At 42.1% G+C, this 25,396-nt stretch overlaps 2 protein-coding genes across 2 annotated transcripts; both read left to right on the top strand.

Moving 5' to 3' along the window:
* The first annotated feature begins 3,529 nt into the window (after positions 1 to 3,529).
* On the top strand, positions 3,530 to 4,498 carry LOC101554117 (olfactory receptor 10S1-like). The gene has a single exon (XM_004605103.2). The coding sequence runs from the start codon at positions 3,530 to 3,532 to the stop codon at positions 4,496 to 4,498; it is 969 nt and encodes a 322-aa protein (XP_004605160.2).
* Positions 4,499 to 12,070: 7,572 nt separating this feature from the next.
* On the top strand, positions 12,071 to 13,039 carry LOC129403694 (olfactory receptor 10S1-like). The gene has a single exon (XM_055133931.1). The coding sequence runs from the start codon at positions 12,071 to 12,073 to the stop codon at positions 13,037 to 13,039; it is 969 nt and encodes a 322-aa protein (XP_054989906.1).
* Positions 13,040 to 25,396: the final 12,357 nt, after the last annotated feature.

The following is a 25,396-nucleotide window of genomic DNA, read 5'->3' as shown; positions in this document are numbered from 1 at the left end:
TTAACACTAAGGGAATGCATATATTCGCATATATATACGCAATACAAAGTATATGCAGACTCTGCTCTTTAAAACTTGTCTAATACGTTTATCATTCTTAGATCTTAAAAGCTTTTAAAAATATAAGGACTCTGAAATCATGAAGTCATTGAACAAGCAGTATTTTTCCATTTTTTAAAAAATTATGCTTTGCATCACTCCACTCCCTTTAAAATCTCTAAAAACTAATTAGAGTATGCACTGCAAACCATAAAATCTGCCTGCCCATGTAAACAAGAATGATCACTAGTACCTTTCCAAAAACTGAGCAACTATCATCACATTCCATTGTTAAGATGGCACAGAACCACTTAGAGTCATTTCCTAGTCTCACCCCACACCCAGGGATCCTTTCCTCCACATATTCCTTCCATAGATTTACCTTTACAAAGACTTTTTTTTGCTTTTTGGGTCACACCCGGCAACACGCAGGGGTTACTCCTGGTTCATGCACTCAGGAATTACTCCTGGCAGTGCTCAGGGGATCATATGGGATGTTGGGAATCAAACCTGGGTTGGCCGTGTGCAAGGCAAACACCCTCCCCATTGTGCTATTGCTCCAGTTCCCCTGTCTTTACAAACATTTTATCAAAACTGAAAGATATGTGCTTCTTTTTGCATGACTCCCTTGATTTCACCTAATTTGGCGGGTTTATTTTATATCTTATTAATTTTTTCATTACAATAGTATACTATATTATGTTTTATACGGACTGGAGCAATAGCACAGCAGTAGGGCATTTGCCTTCCATGTGTCCAACTGGGGTTCGATTCCTCCGTCGCTCTCAGAGAGCCCAGCAAGCTACCGAGAGTATCCTGCCCACAGGGCAAAGCCTGGAAAGCTACCCATAGCGTATTCGATATGCCAAAAACAGTAACAAGTCTCCCAATGGAGACATTACTGGTGATCACTCGAGAAAATTGATGAATAATGGGACGACAGTGCTACAGTGCTATGTTTTATACAGTGCTGCTACACCATGCTACACTTCTTCTAGGAGATTAACTCAAGGACAAAATCTCATTTGAGGGTTCAGCACTCGAGATTACTAGGAGATCCGATCAAGGGTGAATCCCATCTAGAGTGTATTACATTCTCTTTTCCTCAGCCAGTAATCCATTTAAACAATCATACTAAATTTACTTCTTACTAATATTTCTAGTAATTTTGTAAAAACACAGTAAGATATATTAAGCTTAAAGGTTGGCTCTTTCTGGAAATATCTTGCAATATATTCCAGACTACAATCCTCAAGCCAGGTTAGTCTTTCCTAACCCCAGAAAGGTCCTTATTCAGTTACTTCTGTTTGGGTCATGACAGAGTTTGTCCCATGACCATGCTCTTAACTCATTATACTTCTTATGGCACTTAGCTTGTCCCTTTCCAATGCCAAGTAGCTTGCAAGCTTACAGCTTGCCCTGGGTCCCTCCTTGTCCCTTGCTGGGGCCCTCCTCTTGGGGGTACAAGGAAGTACGGGAAACTGAGGCTTAAGTCAGGTAAATATGACAGATGCCCAGGAGTAAATATTATTTGGAGTCCATTAACTTCCATGTCACAAAGCATAGCATCAACTGCCTTCCTGTGTCTATACAAAAAGGACATTGCTAAACCAGGCAAAGGACATAAAGCAAAGAGAAGAGCAATATAGCATCATTGGTGCCTGATGGAATTGGGTGTGCCTCAGGAGCACTGTTGTGGAGTAACAATAAACCAAACTCCCCGCAGAAAAAGCAGGACAAACCAGTGTTATTCAATAGACACTGGTGGAGGGAATCTCACAGTAACCACAACATGGTTGTGGGATTGTGTTGGAACATTGAATACTTGAAACAAATTTATTATGAACGAGTTTAAAAATCATGATGTTTAAAGTTTTCAAAGTTTTTAAAAGGAATTTGAGGCTATTAACAATGTTCTCCTGTGTACCCTAGGTAAATAAGGCTACCACAAATGATAAATTCTCATTTTAAATTCAATTAATGAAAAACAGAAATATTCAGCATCCTGATACCTGTCTGAGAAGTCATAAGAGGTTGACCAGGGATATAAATTTAAGTTTATAGGGAAACAAATAAATCCGGAAATCAGTTATTTTTGTTTTATCCCAAAAATTTTCATAGGAACTAGTGAACACATGAGAGAATTTTCCCTGAGTTCCTCCAGGGAGATGAGACATACATGTGTGGGGCACTAAGGCAGCACATGCCAAGTATTCAGGACTCATTCCAATTCAATATTCCACGGACTTTGGAAATGAATCAGTGTAAGATAAATCATTATTAGAGGGCATGTAGAGGAATTACCTTCAGTTTAATCAAAGAGATAGAAGTTTAGAGGCAAATTGTCATATTCAAAACTGCAATGCTCTGATGAGTTCAGGTGAGATAATGGTAAACTGAAGAAGAAGAAGAAGAAGAAGCAAAATAAATTATTGGTAAAAGGTATTTCTTCTTCTGCTGACTGAAGAAGATAAAGACTCAGGGATGGAAAATTGGTATATTTAACACAGATATATTCTCTGCCTCAGCCATGAGAGTAGTAGAGAGGAGAAATCAAATCAATATGTAGATTCAGGAAGATTGGCAAAGGGACATCTAAAACATCGTTTCTCATATGACAGGACTGAGAACTGGGACACAGAGAATACAACTATGACATTCTAGGTTTAACGTATGCAGAGGTCAGTGACATTGCATCCATGAGAAGTGACAAGGCAGTAGGGGGAAATGTATTATAAATAAGTGTTGACCAAATAATACAACATATAAGTAGGCTTAGAAGATAAAGGATTTCAGGGCCAAAATTTCAAGGTCTTAGAGATAAAGAAGATAAGCAGCAGGCAACCATCTCCCAAAGGCATGAAACAGCCTATACAGGAAGAGTAAGAAGCACTGAACAATTTGTTCTGATAATTATACAACCAAGCCCCCAAGGACTTCAAGCACTGGAGGGTTGACTGCTAGGAGGTGAAATTCTAAAAAACTCCCTGAAGGTGAAGAAGGGATGGGATGGCAGGTTCCTGGCTGATGTAACAGCTCACAACTCCAGACAAGGCTTCCCAAAAGGTAGGAGATAAACCCATATTACAGCAATAAAATATGTCTGGCCCCACCTGCAATGGCACAGCAAAGAAAGGAGAGTTGTTACCATTCGGGAATTCATGCACAAAAAAACTAGATATTCCAAGAGAGTAAGATTTATAATCCATACTCATCTTGCCGTTACTAAGGCTTGCATTTCTCCAACAAACCCTCATGGTCCTTTACATGTCTCACAAAAATTTATGGATTCAGATCAATAGATTCCATGTAAAGGGGCAGGAAGGAACACTGAAACAGACCACACACCAATACCTGGAACCTGCCTGTCTTTCTCCTACTTCTAGGACAAGATCAAAATGACGTGCTCCAATAGCTCAGGCTGCTCTTGGTTTACTAAGTAGCGGTGCTGGTCTTGAGCAGAGGCGCTAACTAACCTTGGTGTGTGAGGATGGCCATAAAGACAGAGGAGCCCAACCAGACGGTGGTGAGCTACTTCCTGCTGGAGAGTCTGATGTACACCTCAGAGCATCCCGGCCTCTTCTTCCTCCTCTTCCTCATCACCTACAGCATCACAGTGATTGGAAATCTCCTCATTCTCCTAACCGTAAGCTCTGACCCTCGCCTCTCCTCCCCCATGTACCACTTTCTGGGGCACCTCTCCTTCCTGGATGCATGCCTGTCCACAGTGACAGTGCCCAAGGTCATGGCAGGTCTCATAACTCCGGAGGAGATGGTCATCTCCTTCCATGGCTGTGCAGTCCAGCTTTACTGTTTCCACTTCCTGGCCAGCACCGAGTGCTTCCTGTACACAGTCATGGCCTATGACCGCTACCTGGCCATCTGCCAACCCCTGCATTATTCGGTGGCCATGAACAGGCGCATATGCACTGGGCTGGCAGGGGGCACTTGGGCCACTGGCGCGGTTCACTCTGCCATCCACACCTCCCTGACCTTCCGCCTGCCCTACTGTGGACCTCACCACATCGCCTACTTCTTCTGTGACATCCCACCTGTGCTGCAGCTGGCCTGTGTAGACACCACTGTGAATGAGCTGGTGGTGCTGGCCAACATTGGCGTGGTGGCCACAGGCTGCCTGATCCTCATTATCACATCCTACGTCTTCATCGTGGGGGCCGTGCTGCGGATCCGCACAGCAGAAGGTCGCCAGCGAGCCTTCTCCACCTGCTCCTCCCACCTCACCGTGGTGCTCCTTTACTACCTGCCACCCATCTGCATCTACCTGCAGCCTAGCACCAGTGGGCCGGGGGCCGGGGGCCCAGCAGTGTTTTACACGATCATCACACCCATGCTCAACCCTTTCATCTACACTCTGCGCAACAAGGAGGTCAAGCGGGCTCTGAGAAGACTCGTGTGTTGGGGTTCCCCGGGCTCCCCAGCACATAGCCCAGCCCCCTGATCATCTGGGGCAGCCTCTCTACTGTCTGCGGAAAGCCATTGCCCCACATCAGGACCACAGGAGAACCCTATCCCTTCCGTTGAGCGCAAACCTGATTCACCCAACTTCAACTCTGCCAGGGACATTTCCCCCTCCCTTCATCCCAGTGACCTACCTGATGTCTTGGTCAACCCCTGTTCTATAAAAATCAAAGACTAGTAGTGTCCATGGAAACATCAAGACAAAAGATCGATGCCTCAGAGGTACGTAAACTGCTCTTCATAGCTCTTTATTTTAGTAAATTATTATTTTTACAAAACAAATTGCCCTACATATAGAATACTATTAACAGAAAACTGGTAAAGAAGTTGAGATACAGACAAAGAATGAAGTTGGCATATTTTTTCATCCTGCATAAGAGATAAAGCTACAATTTTTATGAGGCTACAAAAAATAGACTAAAAGTTTCTCTCAAGAGGTCATTTAAAAAATGTCATCTTTCTAAAGCTGTTTGTCCAAAAAGTTTGTAAGAATGTATGCGGCCCAATTGGAGTCATATTCAAGAACCATCTTTACTAGTCTTTGGTAGAAAAATGATGGGAAACATCTCAAATGTTTATAATATTTCCTATATGAGTTTTTTAAGAAAACATTATGAGAAGCTGAGAACTCACTAATGCATATAGTCTGGGATCATTATATATTTTTAAAAAACCATTCTGGGCTTTGCAGAGCTACATTGGACAATACTTGGGGTATGGTACATGTGCTCATATCGAACATAAGGTCTTGTACATTCCACGCACATGCTTCTCACCTTTAAGTATGCTTCAGACCCCAACAGCAAAAATATTAACACTAATAAAATCTAATTTATTAATTTTTTCTCTGTGGATTCTGCTTCTTGGTTTTTATTCTTGTGTGTAGGAGGTGCTGGGAATTGGGACTGCACCCAGCAACACTCAGGGCACTATTCCTGGCAGTGTTCAGTCAACTATATGTAGCACCAGGGACTAAACCAGGGCCAGCTGTATAGAGCTGTCTTACCTGCTGTTCTATTTCTCAGGCCCCTGCTGAATGTGAAATACTTGCCTAAAATACTTTCTTTAGATAATATACTTCAGAAACCAGTGCCATTGTATACAGATGCACGCAGTCAACTGGGGTTCAATCCATGGTAGCCCATACTGGCCCCCAAACCCATCAAGACTGAGCCCTGAAAGCAAAGCCAGGAGTTAAAAAAAATCCTTGCAGGTACACTTAGAGTCTGATACGACAACATTCAAAACTTTCAAAATATAAGAATACCCAGCAATATCTTGTACTAGAAAATAAGAAAATGTGGGAAAATGGGGCTGGAGCAATAGCACAGTGAGTAGGGCGTTTGCCTTGCACGTGGCCCACCTGGGTTCAAATCCCAGCATCCCATATGGTCCCCCAAGCACTGCCAGGAGTAATTCCTAAGTGCAGAGCCAGAAGTAATCCTTGTTCATTGCTGGGTATGACCCAAAAAGCAAAAAAAAAAAGTGGGAGAAAGCTGTGAGGACCAAGGAGAAGCTAAAGGTGCCCCAAGTGGTCCAAGTTAGCACAATCTGAGCAACAAAACAGTTCTATAATGACTTGTAGAATAAAATATACATCCATGAGCCCCCACTGATGTAAATTACTGAATATACAAATAATTTATGAAGAAAGTTTTAGTTATAAAGTATTTCAATTTATAACAGAAAGGATTGAGGGAAATTTCTAAAAATCATCTTTCAAAATGCAAAGAAGTAATAATGCTAGGAGATACAACACCCAATGTATTCTAAAATCATGATGAATGTGGGGTTGGAGAGACAGTATTGTGGATAGGGAGGGCACTTCTCTTGCAGTGGTAGACTTGGATTCAATCCCTGGTGCCACAAATGGTCCCTTCAGTTCTACGAGGAGTGATCCCTGAGTACAAAGCCAAGAGCAAGCCCTGAGTATTGCCAGATACAGCCAAAATAATAAAACTAAAGGAAATAAATAAATAATACAAATAAAAGAAATCATGGAAATTTAAGAGACACATAATAACCACTTCACAAAGCATATTCCCCAAAGGCCCTGATCATAACAAATAACAAGGCACCCTGACATCATACCTACCATCTAATAATGGCCAGAAAAGGAAATTACATCACTTCTGAGGATGTCTTTCCAAAACAATCTTCTCAGGAGTAAGCATCAGATCCAAACTGAAAGATGTTTGGAAAACAAAGGGGTAGAACTCACCAAAATGATTAAGGTCAGGGACTTGAGGAAAGAATGAGGGTTACAGCTTTGAGATGATGGTGCTCCTGTGCTGGATCCTGAAATAGAAAATGGAAATTGGAGGAGACCGGTGACATTTCCATATGGTCTAGCTGGGCTGACATTCAAGTTTTATGGCTGAGGTCCTGCTTTCAATAATCTTACCATGCCTAATGTTAACACTAAGGGAATGCATATATTCGCATATATATATACGTGATACAAAGTATATGCAGACTCTGCTCTTTAAAACTTGTCTAATATGTTTATCACTCTTAGATCTTAAAAGCTTTTAAAAATGTAAGGACTCTGAAATCATGAAGTCATTGAACAAGCAGTATTTTTCCATTTTTTTTAAATCATGCTTTGCATCACTCCACTCCCTTTAAAATCTCTAACAGCTTACTAGAGTATGCACTGCAAATCATAAAATCTATCTGCTCATATAAACAAGAATGATCACTAGTATCTTTCCAAAAATTGAGCGACTATCATCACATTCCAATGTGAAAACGGCCCAGGACCACTTAGAATAATTCTCTACTCTCACTCCACACCCAGGGATCCATTCCTCCACATATTCCTTCCATAGGTTTGTCTTTACAAACATTTTATCAAAACTGAAAGATATGGGGGCTGGAGCAATAGTATTGTGGATAGGGTGTTTGACTTGCACCTGGCTGACCCAGGTTCAATTCCCAGCATCCCATATGGTCCGCCGAGCATGCCAGGAGTAATTTCTGAGTGCAAAGCCAGGAGTGACCCCTGTGCATCGCCATGTGTGACCCAAAAAAGAAAAAAATCTGATAGATATGTGAATTTTTGCATGACTCCCTTGATTTCACCTAATTTGGTGGCTTATTTTATATTTTATTAATTTTTATTACAATAGTACTATCTTACTCTCTTATACAGTACTGCTACAATATACCCACCACCACTGCCAGGTCCCTCCACCTCTATCCCAAGGTCCCCTACTCTCACCACAGAACCCTCAAATCACAGTTCTATTGACTTAGCCTAATGCTTTTCAGGTCCATTCATTGCATAAACCATTGTCATTACAGAATGATGCCATAATGGCATCATAAATGGATCTACTCACTCACCAGAGACAGAACAGAAAACATGACTGTTCCTAGAACTTGGTGATTATGAATAATTCTGTGATAAACATTTAAGATTATATAGATGTACATTTTCATTTTTCTAATGTAGAATTGAAGGGAACATTAGATCACAGGGTATATTTCTATTTATTTTTCCAAGAAACTGGCAAAGGATTTCCCAAAGTGTGCTTATCACCTTAGATTCCCAAATGTTTACATTTCAGTACATGCAATAATTTGTACCATTTCTTTAAAAAAAATCACATCCAGGCTGGTTGATGTGGCATAGTGATGGAATGCATGCTACACATGTGTGAGGAAACTACAGCCATCCTCCTGAGTGTAAAGATCAAACCTCAACCTAATTTGTAGGAATGCTGCAATATATCAATATAACCAAGGTGAAGATACCTGATGTGTTTACACTGATCTACTAAACATTAGAATGAATATTCTCATGAAGTATTGCACTGTCATTATATTTGTTCAAATGGAATTTTTACCAGGAACGCATAGGATTTGTCACAGAGAGAAATAAACTGAAGAATATAAAGAAATATGGTATTATCTTGCTGCTGCTAAATCATCCCTGGTAAGGTAAGGCTCTGGGCTGAGATCTCTGGAGCCTTCTTAGAACGGGGCTGGGAAGAGTCTCTGCCCTGCTGACAGGTCCAGTGGCGCACTCACATCTGACATGTTGCAGCATATAAGTGGTCCAGCTACACACCTTGACAACAGATCTAGAATAGATGCCAAGATGCTGAATCATCCCAGTTCCTGGTACACATGGCCACACAACACATCCTAATTTCACAGCACTGAACGCCCAGTAGGACCACAGCAACTTAGATCGGAGAGCTGTATAGAAGCCCTAAACTCAGTGAGCTAAAACAATAACACAGAAGGCTTGACTAGCACCAAACAGCTCAGCCAATCCTCAATGACTTTAGTACGCTGTGGTAAGACACATGTCGTGACAAGCAACATAAAGTATTTTGTGCCTGCTAAGGGGGCAGGTGTGGGGTAGGTGGAAAATTAGGAGTGATTGTGAGTTTAAAGAGCGTGAGTGCACATTTGGTGGCCAAGTACCATTCCCCTGGCCAGCCCATGGTGATAGATGAAGAAAAGGAGAATGGGGGAACAGAGGAACAGAGCCCCAGGCTGTTTGGCAATCAGAAACTGTTTATTTCTCTCTCTTCTCCTTAGTCTCTCTTACAGCTTCATGGTCCTGCTTCTCTCTTACAGCATAGACATTTCTCCCTTTACAGAGTAATTATTTCTTCCTTCGCATAGTTAGATCTCCTCCCTTTATGTCAATATTTTTCTTTCGCCAATATTATAGTGTCACTATTTTCTGCCACCCTATCCCTTACAGCATAGCTATACAGAAATCATGAAGGGTGGGGGTACACATAGGTGAGTTTGAACATTGTCATAACAACAGATGTAAAGCCCCTCCTTTAGGGAAGTTCTACTAGGAGATTAACTCAAAGACAAAATTTCATCTGAGGGTTCAGCATGCGAGATTACTAGGAAATCCGATCAAGGGTGAATCCCATCTAGAGTGTATTATTTTCTCTTTTCCTCAGCTAGTAATCCATTTAAACAATCATAGTGAATTTACTTCTTACTAGTATTTCTAGTCACTTCGTATAAACACAGTAAGAGATATATTAAGCTTAAAGGTTGGCTCTTCCTGGGAATATCTTGCTATATATTCCAGACTACAATCCTCAAACCAGGTTAGTCTTTCCTAACCCCAGCAAGGTCCTTATTCAGTTACCTCTGTTTGGGTCATGACAGAGTTTGTCCCATGACCATGATCTTAACTCATTATACTTCTTATGGCACTTAACTTGTCCCTTTCCGATGCCAAGTGGCTTGCAAGCTTACAACTTGCCCTGGGACCCTCCTCATCCCTTGCTGAGGCCCTTCTCTTGGGAGTGCAAGGAAGTACGGGAAACTGAGGCTTACGTCAGGTAAATATGACAAATGCCCAGGAGTAAATATTATTTGGAGTCCATTAACTTCCATGTCACAAAGCATAGCATCAACTGCCTTCTTGTGTCTATACAAAAGGGACATTGCTAAACCAGGCAAAGGACATAAAGGAAAGAGAAGAGCAATATAGCATCATTAGTGCCTGATGGAATTGGGTGTGCCTCAGGAGCACTGTTGTGGAGTAACAATAAACCAAACTCCCCGCAGAAAAAGCAAGGACAAACCAATGTTATTTAACAGACACTGGTGGAGGGAATTGCACACTGGTTGTGGGATTGTGTTGGAACATTGAATACTTGAAACATTTATTATGAACAACATCATAAATCATGGTGCTTAAGTAATGGTTTCAAAGTTTTTAAAAGGAATTTAAGGCTATTAACAATGTTCTCCTGTGTACCCTAAGTAACAATGGCTACCACAAAGAATAAATTCTCATTTTAAACTCAATCAATAAAAAATAGAAATATTCAGCATACTGATACCTGACTTAGAAGTCATAAGACGTTGACCAGGGATATAAATTTAAGTTTATAGGGAAGCAAATAAATCTGGACTCAGTTATTTATGTTTTATCCCAAAAACTTTCATAAGAACTAGAGAGCACATGAGAGATTTTCCTTTTTCTTCTTCCCAGGGAGATGTGATGTACATGTGTGGGGGCACTAAGGCAGCTCATGCCAAGTATTCAGGACTCATTCCTATTTAATATTCCACTGGCTTTGGAAATGAATCAATGTGAGGTAAATAATTTTTAGAGGGCATATAGAGGAATTACCTTCAATTTAATCAAATAGATAGAAGTGTAGGGGCAAATTCTTGTCATATTCAAAACTTCAGTGCTATGATGAGTTCAAGGTGAAATGATAGTAAACTAAAGAAGAAGTAGCAAAAGGGAATCTTAGGTACAAGGTTTTTCTTCTGGTGACTGAAGGAGATAAAGACTCTAACAGTGATGGAGAATCAGTATAGTTCACACAGATATATTCTCTGCCTCAGCCATGAGAATAGTAGAGAGGAGAAATCAAACCAATGTGTAGATTCAGGAATATTGGCAAGGGGTTTCTAAAACACCATTTCCCATAGGATAGGACTGAGAACTGGAACACAGAGAACAAACTGAAATTCTAGGTTTAATATATGGCAGATGTCAGTTGAAGTTGGAGCGATAGCACAGCAGTTGGGCCTTCGCCTTTCACGTGGACAACCCAAGTTCGATTCCTCCGCCCCTCTCGGAGAGTCCAGCAAGCTACCAAAAGTATTGAGCCCACACAGCAGAGCCTGGCAAGCTACCCGTGCATATTGGATATGCCAAAAACAGTAACAATAAGTCTCTCAATGAGAGACGTTACTGGTGCCCGCTGGAACAAATCGATGAGCAACGGGATGACAGTGACAGTTGAGGTTGTATCCATGGGAAGTGAAGATGCAGGAGAGGGAACATGCATTATAAAGAAGTGTTGACCAAATACTACAACATGAAAGTAGTCTCAGTAGATAAAGGATTTCAGAGCCAAAATTTCAAGGTCTCAAAGATAAAGAAGATAAGCAGCAGGCAGCCATCTCCCAAAGGCATGAAACAAGGGTATACAGGAAGAGTAAGAAGCACTGAGCAATTTGTTCTGATAATTATACAACCAAGCCCCCAAGGACTTCAATCACTTGAGGGTTGGCTGCTAGGAGGTGAAATTCTAAAGAACTCCCTGAAGGTGAAGAAGGGATGGGATGGCAGGTTCCTGGCTGATGTAACAGCTCACATCTCCAGACAAAGCTCCCCAAAAGGTAGGAGATAAATCCCATGTTGCATCAATAAAACCTGTCTGGCCCCACCTGCAGAATGGCACAGCAAAGAAAGGAGGAGTGTGGGAGCTGGGGAATTCATATACAAAGTACTAGATATTCCAAGAGAGTAAGATTTATAATCCATACTCATCTTACTTAGGTATTTCATTCCTCCAACAAACCCTCATGGTCCTTTACATGTCTCACAAAGATTTATGGACCCAGACCAATAGGTTCCATCTGAAGAAGCAGGAAAGAACACTGGAACAGACCACACACCAATACCTGGAACCTGCCTGTCTTTCTCCTACTTCTGGGGCAAGATCAAAATGACGTGCTTCAATAGCTCAGGCTGCTCTCGGTTTACTAAGTAGCGGTTCTGGTCTTGAGCAGAGGTGCTAACTAGCCTCAGTGTGTGAGGATGGCCATAAAGACAGAGGAGCCCAACCAGACGGTGGTGAGCTACTTCCTGCTGGAGAGTCTGATGTACACCGCAGAGCATCCTGGACTCTTCTTCCTCCTCTTCCTCATCACCTACTGCATCACAGTGACTGGGAATCTCCTCATTCTCCTAACCGTGGGCTCTGACCCTCGCCTCTCCTCCCCCATGTACCACTTTCTGGGGCACCTCTCCTTCCTGGATGCATGCCTGTCCACAGTGACAGTGCCCAAGGTCATGGCGGGTCTCATCACTCCAGAGGAGATGGTCATCTCCTTCCATGGCTGTGCAGTCCAGCTTTACTGTTTCCACTTCCTGGCCAGCACCGAGTGCTTCCTGTACACAGTCATGGCCTATGACCGCTACCTGGCCATCTGCCAACCCCTGCATTATTCAGTGGCCATGAACAGGCGCATACGTACTGGGCTGGCAGGAGCCACTTGGGCCATTGGTGCGGTTCACTCTGCCATCCACACCTCCCTGACCTTCCGCCTGCCCTACTGTGGACCTCACCACATCGCCTACTTCTTCTGTGACATCCCTCCTGTGCTGCAGCTGGCTTGTGTAGACACCACTGTGAATGAGCTGGTGGTGCTGGCCAACATTGGAGTGGTGGCAGCAGGCTGCCTGATCCTCATTATCACGTCCTATGTCTTCATCGTGGGGGCCGTGCTGAGAATCCGCACAGCAGAAGGTCGCCAGCGAGCCTTCTCCACCTGCTCCTCCCACCTCACCGTGGTGCTCCTTTACTACCTGCCACCCATCTGCATCTACCTGCAGCCTAACGCCAGTGGGCCGGGGGCCGGGGGCCCGGCTGTGTTCTACACAATCGTCACACCCATGCTCAACCCTTTCATCTACACTCTGCGCAACAAGGAGGTCAAGCGGGCTCTGAGAAGACTCGTGTGTCGGGGTTCCCCGGGCTCCCCAGCACGTAGCCCAGCCCCCTGATCATCTGGGGCAGCCTCTCCACTGTCTTCGGGAAAGCTGCTGCCCCAGATCAGAACCACGGGAGAACTCCATTCCTTCCCTCAGAAGCAAATCCGTTTCATCCACCTTCAGCTCTTCCAGGGACATGTTCCCACCCCCCATTCATCCCAGTGACCTCCCTTGATGTCTTGGTCAACTCTTGTTTTATAAAATGAAAGAATTAGTACTGTCCAGTGAAATACATAGACAAGAGATCAATGGCTCAGAGGTACGTAAACTGCTCTTCATAGTCTCCTTTATTTTAGTAAATTATTATTTTTTTAATAAAAAAATCCTTGCATTACACATGCAATAATCTTAAAATAAGATTAGATAAAGAAATTACATAAAGAAATTGAGATGCAGACAAAGACTGTAGTTAGCATATTTAATCATCTCCCATCAAATTACAAAGTACAGTTTTTAGGAGACTACAAAAATAGACTAAAGTTTCTCTCTCAATATCATTTGGAAAGTGTCATTATCTTCGTTTGGTTTTTGTTTTCCTTTTTTGTGGTCACAACTGGCAGCGCTCAGGTGTTATCCCTGGCTCTGCTCTCAGGGACCATCATTGGCAGGACTCGAGTTCATCTGTGTTCAGAGGGATTGAACTCAGGTCAGTGACATACAAGGCATGAATCTTACCTACAATCTCTGTGGCCCAAAAATTTCCATTATGCACCATCTTGCTACCTCTTTATTCTCCTCTTCGTCTACCCTTATTATACCTTTATTCTGAGAAGTCACCTTTAAAGTGCACTACTATATATTGACTGGGAAGCCAGAAATTGAAAGAGACATATAGTCGAATAACCCATTATTGCACTCCTGGGCATCTATCCATGGGAGAAAACACCACTTTGCTTGGGTGATATCATTGGAGATGGAGAGGAGCTTCACAGAATTAGATGTGAATTATCTTGAAGGTGGAGGTGTTTGAATTGGAATGACAACCATAATCATACCTGCATCACTTGTGCTAGCTTCTCCATCGCTAATATTTCTTCTTAGAACCAAATTTTAAGGCAGATGTTATCATTTTCCATTTAAAGTTTACAGAAACCACAGGAGGCAAAGGAACTTTACCAAACTCACACAACTAAAGATAGTTGCTTGTAGAATTTCAACTCAAACCTGCATGACTTCAGACAGAGACCACATGTTTCAATTTAGGAAGAATCCAGGCAGAGAGTTTGATCTACTCCTCCTCACTGAAGTCTCCCAGTGACATCAGAGGTACACAATCTGAAGATGAAACTGGTAAAAGATAAACCACATCTCCAAGAGACAAAGAAATGCAAAGAGGCAGCATTCTTTTGAATTTCACAGCCAACATCCCTTGCCCTGTGTCTCAGAGCTGTTACTGTGTCTGTGGAAAGGTCCTAGCAGCCCAGGTAAACTCATTCACCATATCAGAACAGCCAGAACAGCCTGTAAGCATAGGTGGATGATACAGGAGCCACAGTGAGAGAGGGAGCTAGGGCTGAGTGCCTGCTGGAGTCCAGTACATTCCTCTAGCTTGCCAAATGACTGCTTCCTGGAAGTGGGAGGATAAATAATGGAAGAAGATTGGACTACGCAAACCCAGCCTCCTACTCCTCCCTTCTAAACTTTGACCTCAACACTTTACTATCTCTCTGCCCAGTCAGAATCCTTCATTCTCTCACACTCTGTTCCTTCATCTTCCCATCTGGCTACATGGGCTCTCCATCACGCTGGTTTACTGATGGGCATCGTACTGGTACCCGCAGATTCCCTGCCTTCAATTGCTAGGGAATAGTTCACGTGCATGACTTGATTGTATAAGAATTACGAAGGGCAGAATCCCCTTATACTTCTTTTTTTTTTTTTTTTTTTTTTTTTGCTTTTTGGGTCACACCTGGCGATGCACAGGAGTTACTCCTGGTTCTACATTCAGGAATTACTCCTGGTGGTGCTCAGGGGACCATATGGGATGCTGGGATTCGAACCCAGGTTGGCCACGTGCAAGGCAAATGCCCTACCAGTTGTGCTATTGCTCCAGCCCCTCCCCTTATACTTCTTAATGTGCTTCAATCAAAGGCAGAATCAACAAAACATTTCAAGATCCAGAATTAAAACAAGACTCATACGCATTTTTCACAAAGGTACTCAAGTCCAAAAATATTGATTTTTATTTGGTATGGGAAGGAGAAAATGGGGATACAAGTGGTTTTTCTCTTTCATATATGTCTGTCTTTGTGTTTAAATTTTAATTTGGGAACTTCAGAGCAACTACATGAGGCTGTTGGTGCAAGAAGGTTGTAGGAATGTCAGAGGCTGGGAATCATGTTCAAGAACCATCTTTACTATTCTTTAGTAAAGATATTTAGTAAAAGTCCTGGTTGAATAACAGGACACATCGTAAAAGCTTACAAAAGTCCCTGTATTTCTATGAGTTCTTAAGGAAAACATTATGAGAAGTTGAGAATTCCCTAATGCCTGAAGTCTGAGATCATTGTAATTTTTAAAAAATAATTTTGGAGGTCACTGGAACTATACTTGGCAGTGCCTGAGGTGTGGTGTGTGTGCTCAGATCAAACATGGGCCCCGTACATCCCAGGCATATGTCCACACCTTTGGTCATATATCTGCAACAGAAAAAATGTTAATACTAATAAAGTCTAATTTATTAACTTTTTCTTTTGTAGATTGTTCCTTGTATGTGTGTTTTGTGTGTGTGTTTTAAGGGGCAGCGGTTGCAGGGAATTGGAACCACACCCAGGAATACTCAGGCACTATTCCTGGCAGTGTTCAGTCAATTACATGTAGCATAAGGAGTGAAACAGGGCCAGCCATATACAAGTGTCCTACTTCCTATTCCATCTTTCAAGCCCCCGATTGTATGTAAAATATTTGCCAAAAATATTTTCTTTGGATAATATACTTCAGGGGGCAGCACCTCAGTATAGCAGGTATGGCCCTTGCTTTGTATGCAGCCATTCGGGGTTCAATCTCTGGTACCCCATATGGTCCCCCAAGCTCACCAAGCCCACCATGACTGATCACTGAGAGCAGAGCCAGGAGTAAACCCTGAGCATTGATGGATGTGGCCCCAAAACCAAAACAAATAATATATTTCATAGATAGCTTCTCTTATCTGTGTCCAGAGTTTTGTAATGTTAGATTTTACATTGTGTAGATGTACTAAGTTTCTTTAACCACTCGTCCGTTCTGGGGCATTTGGGTTGTTTCCAGATTCGGGTTATTGTGAACAGTGCTGCAATGAACATACAGGTGCAGATGTCATTTCTTCTGTGCACCCTCGGGATATATTCCCAGAAGTGGTACTGTGGGATCGTATGGGAGCACAATTTCTAATATTTTAAGGAATGCCCATATTGTTCTCCAAAAAGGCTGGACCAGTCTGCATTTCCATCAACAATGAGAGTCCCTTTCCCCCCACATCTGTGCCAGTACTGGTTGTTCTTTTTCTTTTTGATGTGTGCCAGTCCCTGTGGTGTGAGATGATATTTCATTGTTGTTTTGATTTGCATCTCCCTGATGATTAGTGATGTAGAGCATTTTTCATGTGCCCTTGGCCATTTGTATTTCTTTTTTGCGTAAGCTTTTGTGTATTTCTTCTCCCCGTTTTTGATGAGGTTGAAGGGATTTTTTGTACAATTCTACTGGTATACAAGATGTGTTTGGGGACTACTTCCCACTGTATGCTCAAGAATACCACTGCTTGGCAGTGTTTGGAGTATCATGGGGTTCTAAGTATTGAATCCAGGATCCACACATGCCAGATATGCCTCTGGCCCACCCGGGTTCGATTCCTCCACCCCTCTCAGCGATTCTAGCAAGCTACCGAGAGTATCTCTCGCACACTGCAGAGCCTGGTAAGCTGCCTGTGGCCTATTTGATGTGTCAAAAACAGTAACAACAAATCTCACAATGAAGACGTTATTGGTGCCCTCTCAAGCAAATCGATGAGCAACAGGATGACAGTGATACAGACTTTACATGTAAGTTTATTATGACTTTTAAGTTACATTCTGCAAAAGATTCATAACACTAATCAAAATAGTTCTGTTTTTTGCAAATGGATGTTCTATAGACACAGGAGATATTTGTTAGGAAGACTGTCCTTCCTCTACTGGATGCTTTGGAAAAATTATCTGACTACTTATGCTTGGGCTTACTTATGAGCAATTTATTTTGCTATTTCTTCATCCCAATAGCACAGTCTATACAACAGAGTAGTATAAAATGGTCTAAAGTCAGAACTGGAGAGAGATCCATTCGTTGAGCACATGCCAGTTCAATCTCTGCATCCACAGGGTCCTCCTCTGTCGCACCAAGATTCCACAGGAGGCAGCAGTGCCCACCATGTCCCAAAATACAAAAATTTAAAGGATTAATCATCATCATCATCCCATTGATCGTCAAATTTCTCGAGCGGTCTCAGAAACATCTCCATTCATCCTAGCCCTGAGATTTTAGAAGCCTCTCTTTACACGTCCTTTCCAATGGTGCCGCATTGGAGGCTCTTTCAGGGTCAGAGGAATGAGATCCATCATTGTTACTGGTTTTGGCATATAAATATGCCATAGGGAGTTTGTGAGGCTCTCCCATGGGGGCAGGAAACTCTCAGTAGCTTGCCAGGTTCTCCCAGAGGGAGAACTAGGCTAAAAGAGGTCGAGTGGCAACAAAGTGGCCACATTCTTCCGGGAGCTTGGTGTTTGTTATAGTCTCTGGATTTTGGCCGTTGGTGGGATTACATGGCACCAGGGGCAGTCCCTGGGTGTGACTGCTAGCTACTGGCAAATTGGAATCTGGGCAGAAGAGGCCCAGTCCCGATCTGAGCAGGCTTGGATTAAATATCTTAAAAATCAAGTATACATCCTCTATCTTTATTCTCTCCTATTTAAAGTTATTTAGGATTTTCAGGTCCACTTTAATCCTACACAAATTCTAAAAACACCTTGTCAATTTATACCATAAGTTCAGCTGAGATTTTTAGACTGGACTGACAATATAACTCAATATGAACTTAATCACAACTGAGTATATCAGGAACAAACTATTGAGACAGGCAATATCTGGACTAGAATTGTCACTGTTACTGTCATCCCGTTGCTCATCAATTTGCTCGAGCAGGCACCAGTAACATATTCATTGTGAGACTTGTTGTTACTGCTTTTGGCATATTGAATACACCACAGGTAGCTTGCCAGGCTCTGCCGTGTGGGCATGATACTCTTGGTAGCTTTCCTGGCTCTCTGAGAGGGACAGAGGAATCGAACCTGGGTCAGGCACGTGCAAGGCAAACGCCTTACCCGCTGTGCTATCGCTTAGTATATCCAAAGGAATATACTAGTGAAAAAATAGTTACAAAAAGGTTACCTACCATATTATACCATTTCCATAATATTCTTAAAATCACAAAATGATCAATGAATCAGATGCTAGGTGCCAGCAAGAAGGAACTGAGAGAGGGAGGTAAGGATGGGTATAAATGAAAAATGTCAAAATCTTGGATGTGATGCTACATTATTATTATTGTGAGATGTTATCAAGAAACTGAATTGATAACTAGCAGGATCTCTATAAATCTCTATTATAATTACATTGAAATCTTTAATTACATTAAAACGGAAACTTTAAAAGCTATCAGAGGGGCTGGAGTGATAGCACAGCAGGTAGGGTGTTTGCCTTGCACGTGGTTAACCCGGGTTCGATTCCCAGCATCCCATATGGTCCCCTGAGCACTTCCAGGAGTAATTCCTGAGTGCAGAGCCAGGAGTAACCCCTGTGCATCGCCGGGTGTGACCCAAAAAGCAAAAAATAAAATGCAATAAAAGCTATCAGAGAAGGATTACACAAAAGTAGCTGTACAAGAGAAAATGGCCCCAGTAATATTATCACTCTCATATTGAAAGTTGATAAAATGTTCCACTAATAAACTTTAACTGCTGTCACTACTGTTTTAACTTGAGACAGCTAAGTTTTCTATCACCATCACTGTATCACTGTATCATTGTCATCCCGTTGCTCATTGATTTGCTCGAGGAGGCACCAGTAACATCTCCATTGTGAGACTTGTACTGTTTTTGGCATATCGAACATGCCACAGGTAGCTTGTTAGATTCTACCGTGTGGGCGGGATACTCTCGATAGCTTGCCTGGCTCTCTGAGAGGGACAGAGGAATCAAACCCGGGTTGGCCGCGTGCAAGGCAAACGCCCTACCCACTGTGCTAGAGATAAGAAACAGCAGCCTAAAAGTAGGTCAAGGAAAATCATGCACAATGACCATTGAAGAACAAAAGAAGTGAGGCAGAGCTAGGAGAGAGCTCCATGGGCCATAGTATCTGCTGGGCTTGTTGAAGCCCCAGGTCCAGAGGCCAGTCAGAGCTCATTCAGTTGACTGAGTCTCTCAGGAGTTGTCCCAGGGCCCTCTGAGCGCTGTTTGAGAGCCTCCTCCCAATTTTTTAATAAAGCATCTTTTGTTTCATTTTTTTAAAAAAAGGGTAGACTCTCAACCCACCCCCGGTGCCATCTTGCCGCAGCCATGAGTGAAGAATCCGGGCCGGTGGGCACCACAAGCCAGAGAATGCACCAGACCCCAGTCCGGGCCAACAACACAGGGGTGCCAGACGGAGAAGTTGCAGCCACCCCTCCTTCTCCAGATGGAGTTTCAGTGACACTGAGCTTCTACTAACATGGCTCCAGTATGTGGGACTGGGACTATTTCTCCAAACCGCACGGCCGCTTATGTGGCTGCGCGACCTTTCCTGATATGCAAAAAGCTGCTCAGCTATGGCTCTCCCACCCCTGAGCAGCCATTATCCCAGAGGCACAGAAACCAATCTTGGAATGCAGTGGCTGCTGGCAGATATACTCCTCCACTGTGAACTAAGCTACGGACCAATGCAGACCCGGGAGTGGAAGGGTTTTTTTTTTCTCTCAGCCTTTTCCCCTTTGCAGCAGCAGGGTGACTGCCACATTTCAGAGTCAATTGGAAAGAGAAGTAGGAGCTTGCAGTGATGGGACACACGGGGAATCTCTCGGTGGGGGAGGAGGGACAGAACCGGCCCTGGTCCCCGCCCAAATGAAACGTCGAGCAGCCGCCCACGAACAGCTCCACCACTCCTAATAGTCATGATCCCAGAGGCACACAAACCAATCTAGGAACACAGTGGCCGTGGGCAGAAATACCTCTGGACTTAATTACTAAAATACCAGAATCCCAAAGCTGGGCAGCAGCTTTCGTGACTGTGCAACATCATATGCTCTCTGTTATCAGCAATAGAAAACATATGTTCTAATTATGCCACTTTGATATGTCTGATTGTTGGGAAAAAAACTCCAAATAATAATAGTGGGGTTTCTGTTGAAAATTGAACGTGCTCAAAGTAAAGAGAAAGTAAAGTGAAAATCATCTTCCACACAGACAGAGGGGGAATGGGATGGGGGTATACTGGGGTTCTTGGTGGTGGAACGTGTGCACTGGTGAAGAGATGGGTGTTTGATCACTGTGTGACTGAGACTTGATCCTGAAAGCCCTGTAACTGTTCTCACGGTGATTCAATTAAAAAAAAAAGAAGAAGAAGAACTACTGAAATTAAGCCAAAAGAGGTTTTCCTCCTGCTTAATAATAATTGATTCAAAAAATTAAAAAGGGCAGACTTAGATAAAAGCAAACAGAGCCTCAGAGAGCCGTGGAACAACAACAAACATGTCATTATTTTGTCTCTGGTTCTCAGAAGGCAAAGAGGAGTGTAAGGCTTCAAGTAATATTTGACCACAGAATAACTGAAAGTTTCTAAATTCCAGTGAAACACATTGCCAACATCAAACAGGAAGAGCCCAAGGAAACCCATGCCACCACCCACAACAACGCAACTTTTGGAAACTGAAAACAGCAGAGATGCTCCTGAGGCTTGAAGAACTGATAAAGCGCCTCCAGGATAATCAGAACTGGATGGCAGAAAGGGATTCTCCCCTGAAGCCCAGGAGGGCAGAGGAAGGCACACAGCAGCAAGTGGTAAAGGAACATTAATATTCACAGATGCCTCCACTGGCAATATTCTTCCAGAGTTAAGGAGAGGAGACATTCCCAAAGGAGGTTCAAGAACTTCTCATCATCAATGGACCCCCTCAGACATGCTACATATAAGTCCCCAAACAGAAAGAAAATGAACTCGGAAAGAGGCTTAGGTTCCCAGGAAGGAAAAATCACGGAATAGGGAGACTTTGGTGTAAATGTACTAGGCTATCCTCATGAGGTTTTCTTTTTTTCAATATTTCAGTAATTTTTAGAGCTCAAATAATGCACCTCAAATAATGCTCACTGTGTACAGGAAAAAAATGAGGTAAATTTCTTCATGAAAAACATTAAATGAAAGCTGATAAAAAGCCAAGTTTTTTTTACCCTATCCAAGTTCTAAAATATCAATGGTAGCAGACTAAACATTACAGGTGTATATTCCAGTACCCAGAATAGTCACTAACATGTTATAGATCACATCAAGCCAAAACTGAATTCCGCAAAGTATTAAGTAGCCCATATGCAAGGGGAAATGGAGGACAAGTCCAGACATTCTCACTGATCTGTGGTATATAGCATAACATGTCCAGGGAATGGAAGGTTTCAAAGATGGGAAAAACACTGGCTCTAGTACAGAAACAAACAATGCAGAAAAGGAGAGAGATGGGGGTGGGGAAGCAAGAAGAGGTGGTCTCCAGAAGTGTCATAGGGCAAAGGCCAGGGGCTTTGGGCTTCTCTGCAGTATACAGGCAAGTTATATATATATATATGTATATATATATACATACATATATATGTATATACATATATATAAACAATAAATCGATCAACAGAGTGTCTAGATAATAAAAATAAAGGCCAATGAAAAGGCAGAGATTGCTGGGAATGTGGCTCAGTGGAATCGAGCCTCCTTGCTTGCTTGCTTACTCGTGTGAAGCCCCGGGTGCAATAGCCAGCACTGGCCGGGGGAGAGTCGAGATGATGAAGATGCATTTAAAATAACCCAACTGAAATTATTAAAACTTTAAAGAAAAAAAACGACCTGACTATGTCTTTGAGTGATAATAGGGTGGGGTCAGATGCTTGTTTTGCATGCAGCCAACCTGGGTTTCCCAGCACCCCATATGTTCTCCTGGGCCCTGCTAGGAGTGATCCCTGAGCACAGAGTCTGAAGTAAGCCCTGAGCACCAGTGAGTGTGACCCCAAAATAAAACCAAACCTAAATTAAATAATTAATTTTAAATGCCCAACTACATGATGTCAGTAGGAAATATGCTTCACATATATCAAGAATTGGTATAAAGGTATGGTAAAAGAGTCAAAAATAATAAATCATACAAACTAAAGTTGTAAGGGTGGCATATTAATTTTAAGACAGTTAATTTTAAAACAGTTCTTTACCAGATACATATTTTGAAAATGTTATTTTCTGCTGGCTTCTGACATGACTTTTCTTTTTAATTATTTTACAATGTAATATTGAGGAAATAAATAAGAAAACAGACACAATTTTAAATAGATATTTCATTTAAAAAAGATATACAGATGAATAATAAGCCTGTGATTGTCATTTGTCACTTGTCATCCCATTGCTCATCAATTTGCTCGAGTGGGTGCCACTAACATTTCCATCTGTCCCTGTCGTGTGCTAGTGTAGCCCAATGGCATCTGCTCGCTCCAAGAACACGAAGAGCATCAAACTGTTCATTCAGGGTCTTGAAGAAGAAGTCTGACCATCTCGTAGGTGGGCGGCCAGGCATATGATTAAGGACATAAAAATGAAGCCTCTTGAAACAGCTTGGCAATTTCATAAAAAGTTAAATATAAATGTTTCATGTGACACAGCAACTTTATTCCTCATGTGTTTTTACTCCTTTTACACCCTTAACTCAGACGCACAGAAATGTTTACCACCATGTCAATGGACAATGACCATTGAGAGCTAGGTTAATTAGATATCTGTACACACAACAGTCCACATCACATAGAAAAATTAATCTAAAACCAATCATAGACTTAAATCACAGACCACAGACTTTTAGAAAAAATATGAGAAAATTCCTGGATTTTAGTATTAAGAAAAAAATGTTCTTAAATGTGACATTAAACACTCAGTCCAGAATAAAAATGAGACATTAAAATTGATTAAAATTGACTCTATTCTTTGAAAAACACTAAGAATGAGAAGCTATCATCCAGGAGGAAATATCTATAAACCATGTGTGTTATAATAATTTATATTCAGAATGCATAAAGAAATACCAAATCTCTAGAGAAACAAATAACCCTAGGTATACTCTGAGAACCAAGGGACAGACTGGTGTCTGTCATGTGTGGGATGATCTCTTTCATATGTGGGATATAAAGAAACATAGCAGGGGAATAACCAAGGGTCAAAGACAAAGAACCTGAGGACTGAGTTTAGAGAACTGAGCTTAACTGGGGTGAGGTCACGAGTAGCCCCCGGGGCAATGGTGGACAGAAGTGAACGCTTGGGTGGAGGGTTTGGTGTTGGAACATTGCAAGCCTGAGACTTTCTCATGCACAGTACTGTAAATCACAGTGTTTCGAGTTTTAAAAATTTCAAAACAGCTTCTATAGGATATTTGTTCAGTTTCTATCTGCCGATTGTGTCATTTGCACCACGTACCACTTTGCTTCTCTGAGACTAAAGGGAGAATGAGATGGTTGATGGGAAATGCTAAAGACTTCAAGGTCTATTCCTGCCTATTCAAAAAGGTCATATATCAGTGTCCTGTCCTTAGGGACTAAAGAGAAGATTCAGGAGCAGAGAAACATCTCCCTACAGTTAATCTCTTTGAGGTAACAAAAGCGTCTCCTAAAATAAAACCCCGGTTATACTCAAAATAGCCTACTCTCCTTCCACAAACTCAACAGGCTTTCAAAAGAGGTTCCTCCACCCAGCCCCATGAATGAATGAATGACTAAATCTAAGTTCACCAAAACTGATACAGCCATGAAAAAACTTTAAAGAAACTTCAGACCTGCCTAAATCAAAACTACTACAATCTTACCACTTTGGGATGGGTCCAAATTTGAGGATGCCATTAATTATTCCTACTTAAAACCTTATAATCTCTAACAATGAGCTATCATCTTACACCACAAAGATTGACCCACATCCAAAAGAACAAAAGCAATCGGTGTTGGCGCGGATGTGGGGAGAAAGGGACTCCCCTTCACTGCTAGTGGGAATGCCGACTTGTTCAGCCCTTTTGGAAAACAGTATGGACGCTTCTCAAAAAATTAGAAATTGAGCTCCCATTTTACCAGCAATACCACTTTTGGAAATATATCCTGGAGAGGCAAAAGAGTATAGTAGAAATAACGTATGCACTTCATTGCATTTAACTGCACTTCATATGTTCATTGCTGCACTGTTTACAATAGCCAGAATCTGGAAAAACCCCGAGTACCCGAAAACAGATGACTAGTTAAAGAAATTTTGGTACATCTACACCACAATGGAATACTATGTAGCTGTTAGAAAAGATGAAGTCATGAAATTTGCATATAAATGGATCAAAATGGAAAGTATCATGTTAAGTGAAATGAGTCAGAAAGAAAGGGAGAGACACAGAAAGATTGCACTCATTTGTGGAATATAAAGTAACAGAATGGGAGACTAACACCCAAGAATAGTAGAGATAAAGACCAGAGGTTTAATCCATGGCTTGGAAGCTGGCCTCAAATGTTGGGGGGAAAGGCAGCTTAGATAGAGAAGAGAACACCAAGTAAAGGGTATTTGGAGGACCAACTTGGGTAGGGAGATGCGAACTGAATGTAGACTATAGATCGAACACAATGGCCACTCAATGCCTCTAGTGCAAACTACAACACCCAAAAAGAAAGAGAGAACAAAAGGGAATGTCCTGCCACAGAGGCAGGGTGGGGTGGGGGGAAGAGGTTGGGGATGGTGGGAGGGATACTGGGATCATTGGTGGTAGAGAATGGGCACTGGTGGAGGGATGGGTACTCAACCATTGTATGACTGAAACACAAGCACGAAAGTTTGTAAATCTGTAACTGAACCCCCGGTGATTCACTAATAAAAAAAAATTTTTAAACTTTATAATCTCTGAAAATCAGCAGAAAATACCAAATGAACATTTCCCCTACATTCTGTGACAGGAGGGGGGACTGAGGCTAGTCTTTTCTTGAAAAATTATTGATGCAATTACCTCAACTCCCTTATTCTTGAAATAATTTGCATTTCCATATAGATTTCTTTCTGATCTCTCCATGGTTCTATACACCATAGGCTCCCTTATCAGAATCTGGAATCTGACACTGACAATACTCCTAT

This window comes from Sorex araneus, chromosome 3 (assembly GCF_027595985.1).
Source record: "Sorex araneus isolate mSorAra2 chromosome 3, mSorAra2.pri, whole genome shotgun sequence".
In the NCBI taxonomy this organism is placed as follows: Eukaryota; Metazoa; Chordata; class Mammalia; order Eulipotyphla; family Soricidae; genus Sorex; species Sorex araneus.
Note: the sequence above shows the minus strand (reverse complement) of the source record. Positions and strands in the feature narration are given on the sequence as shown.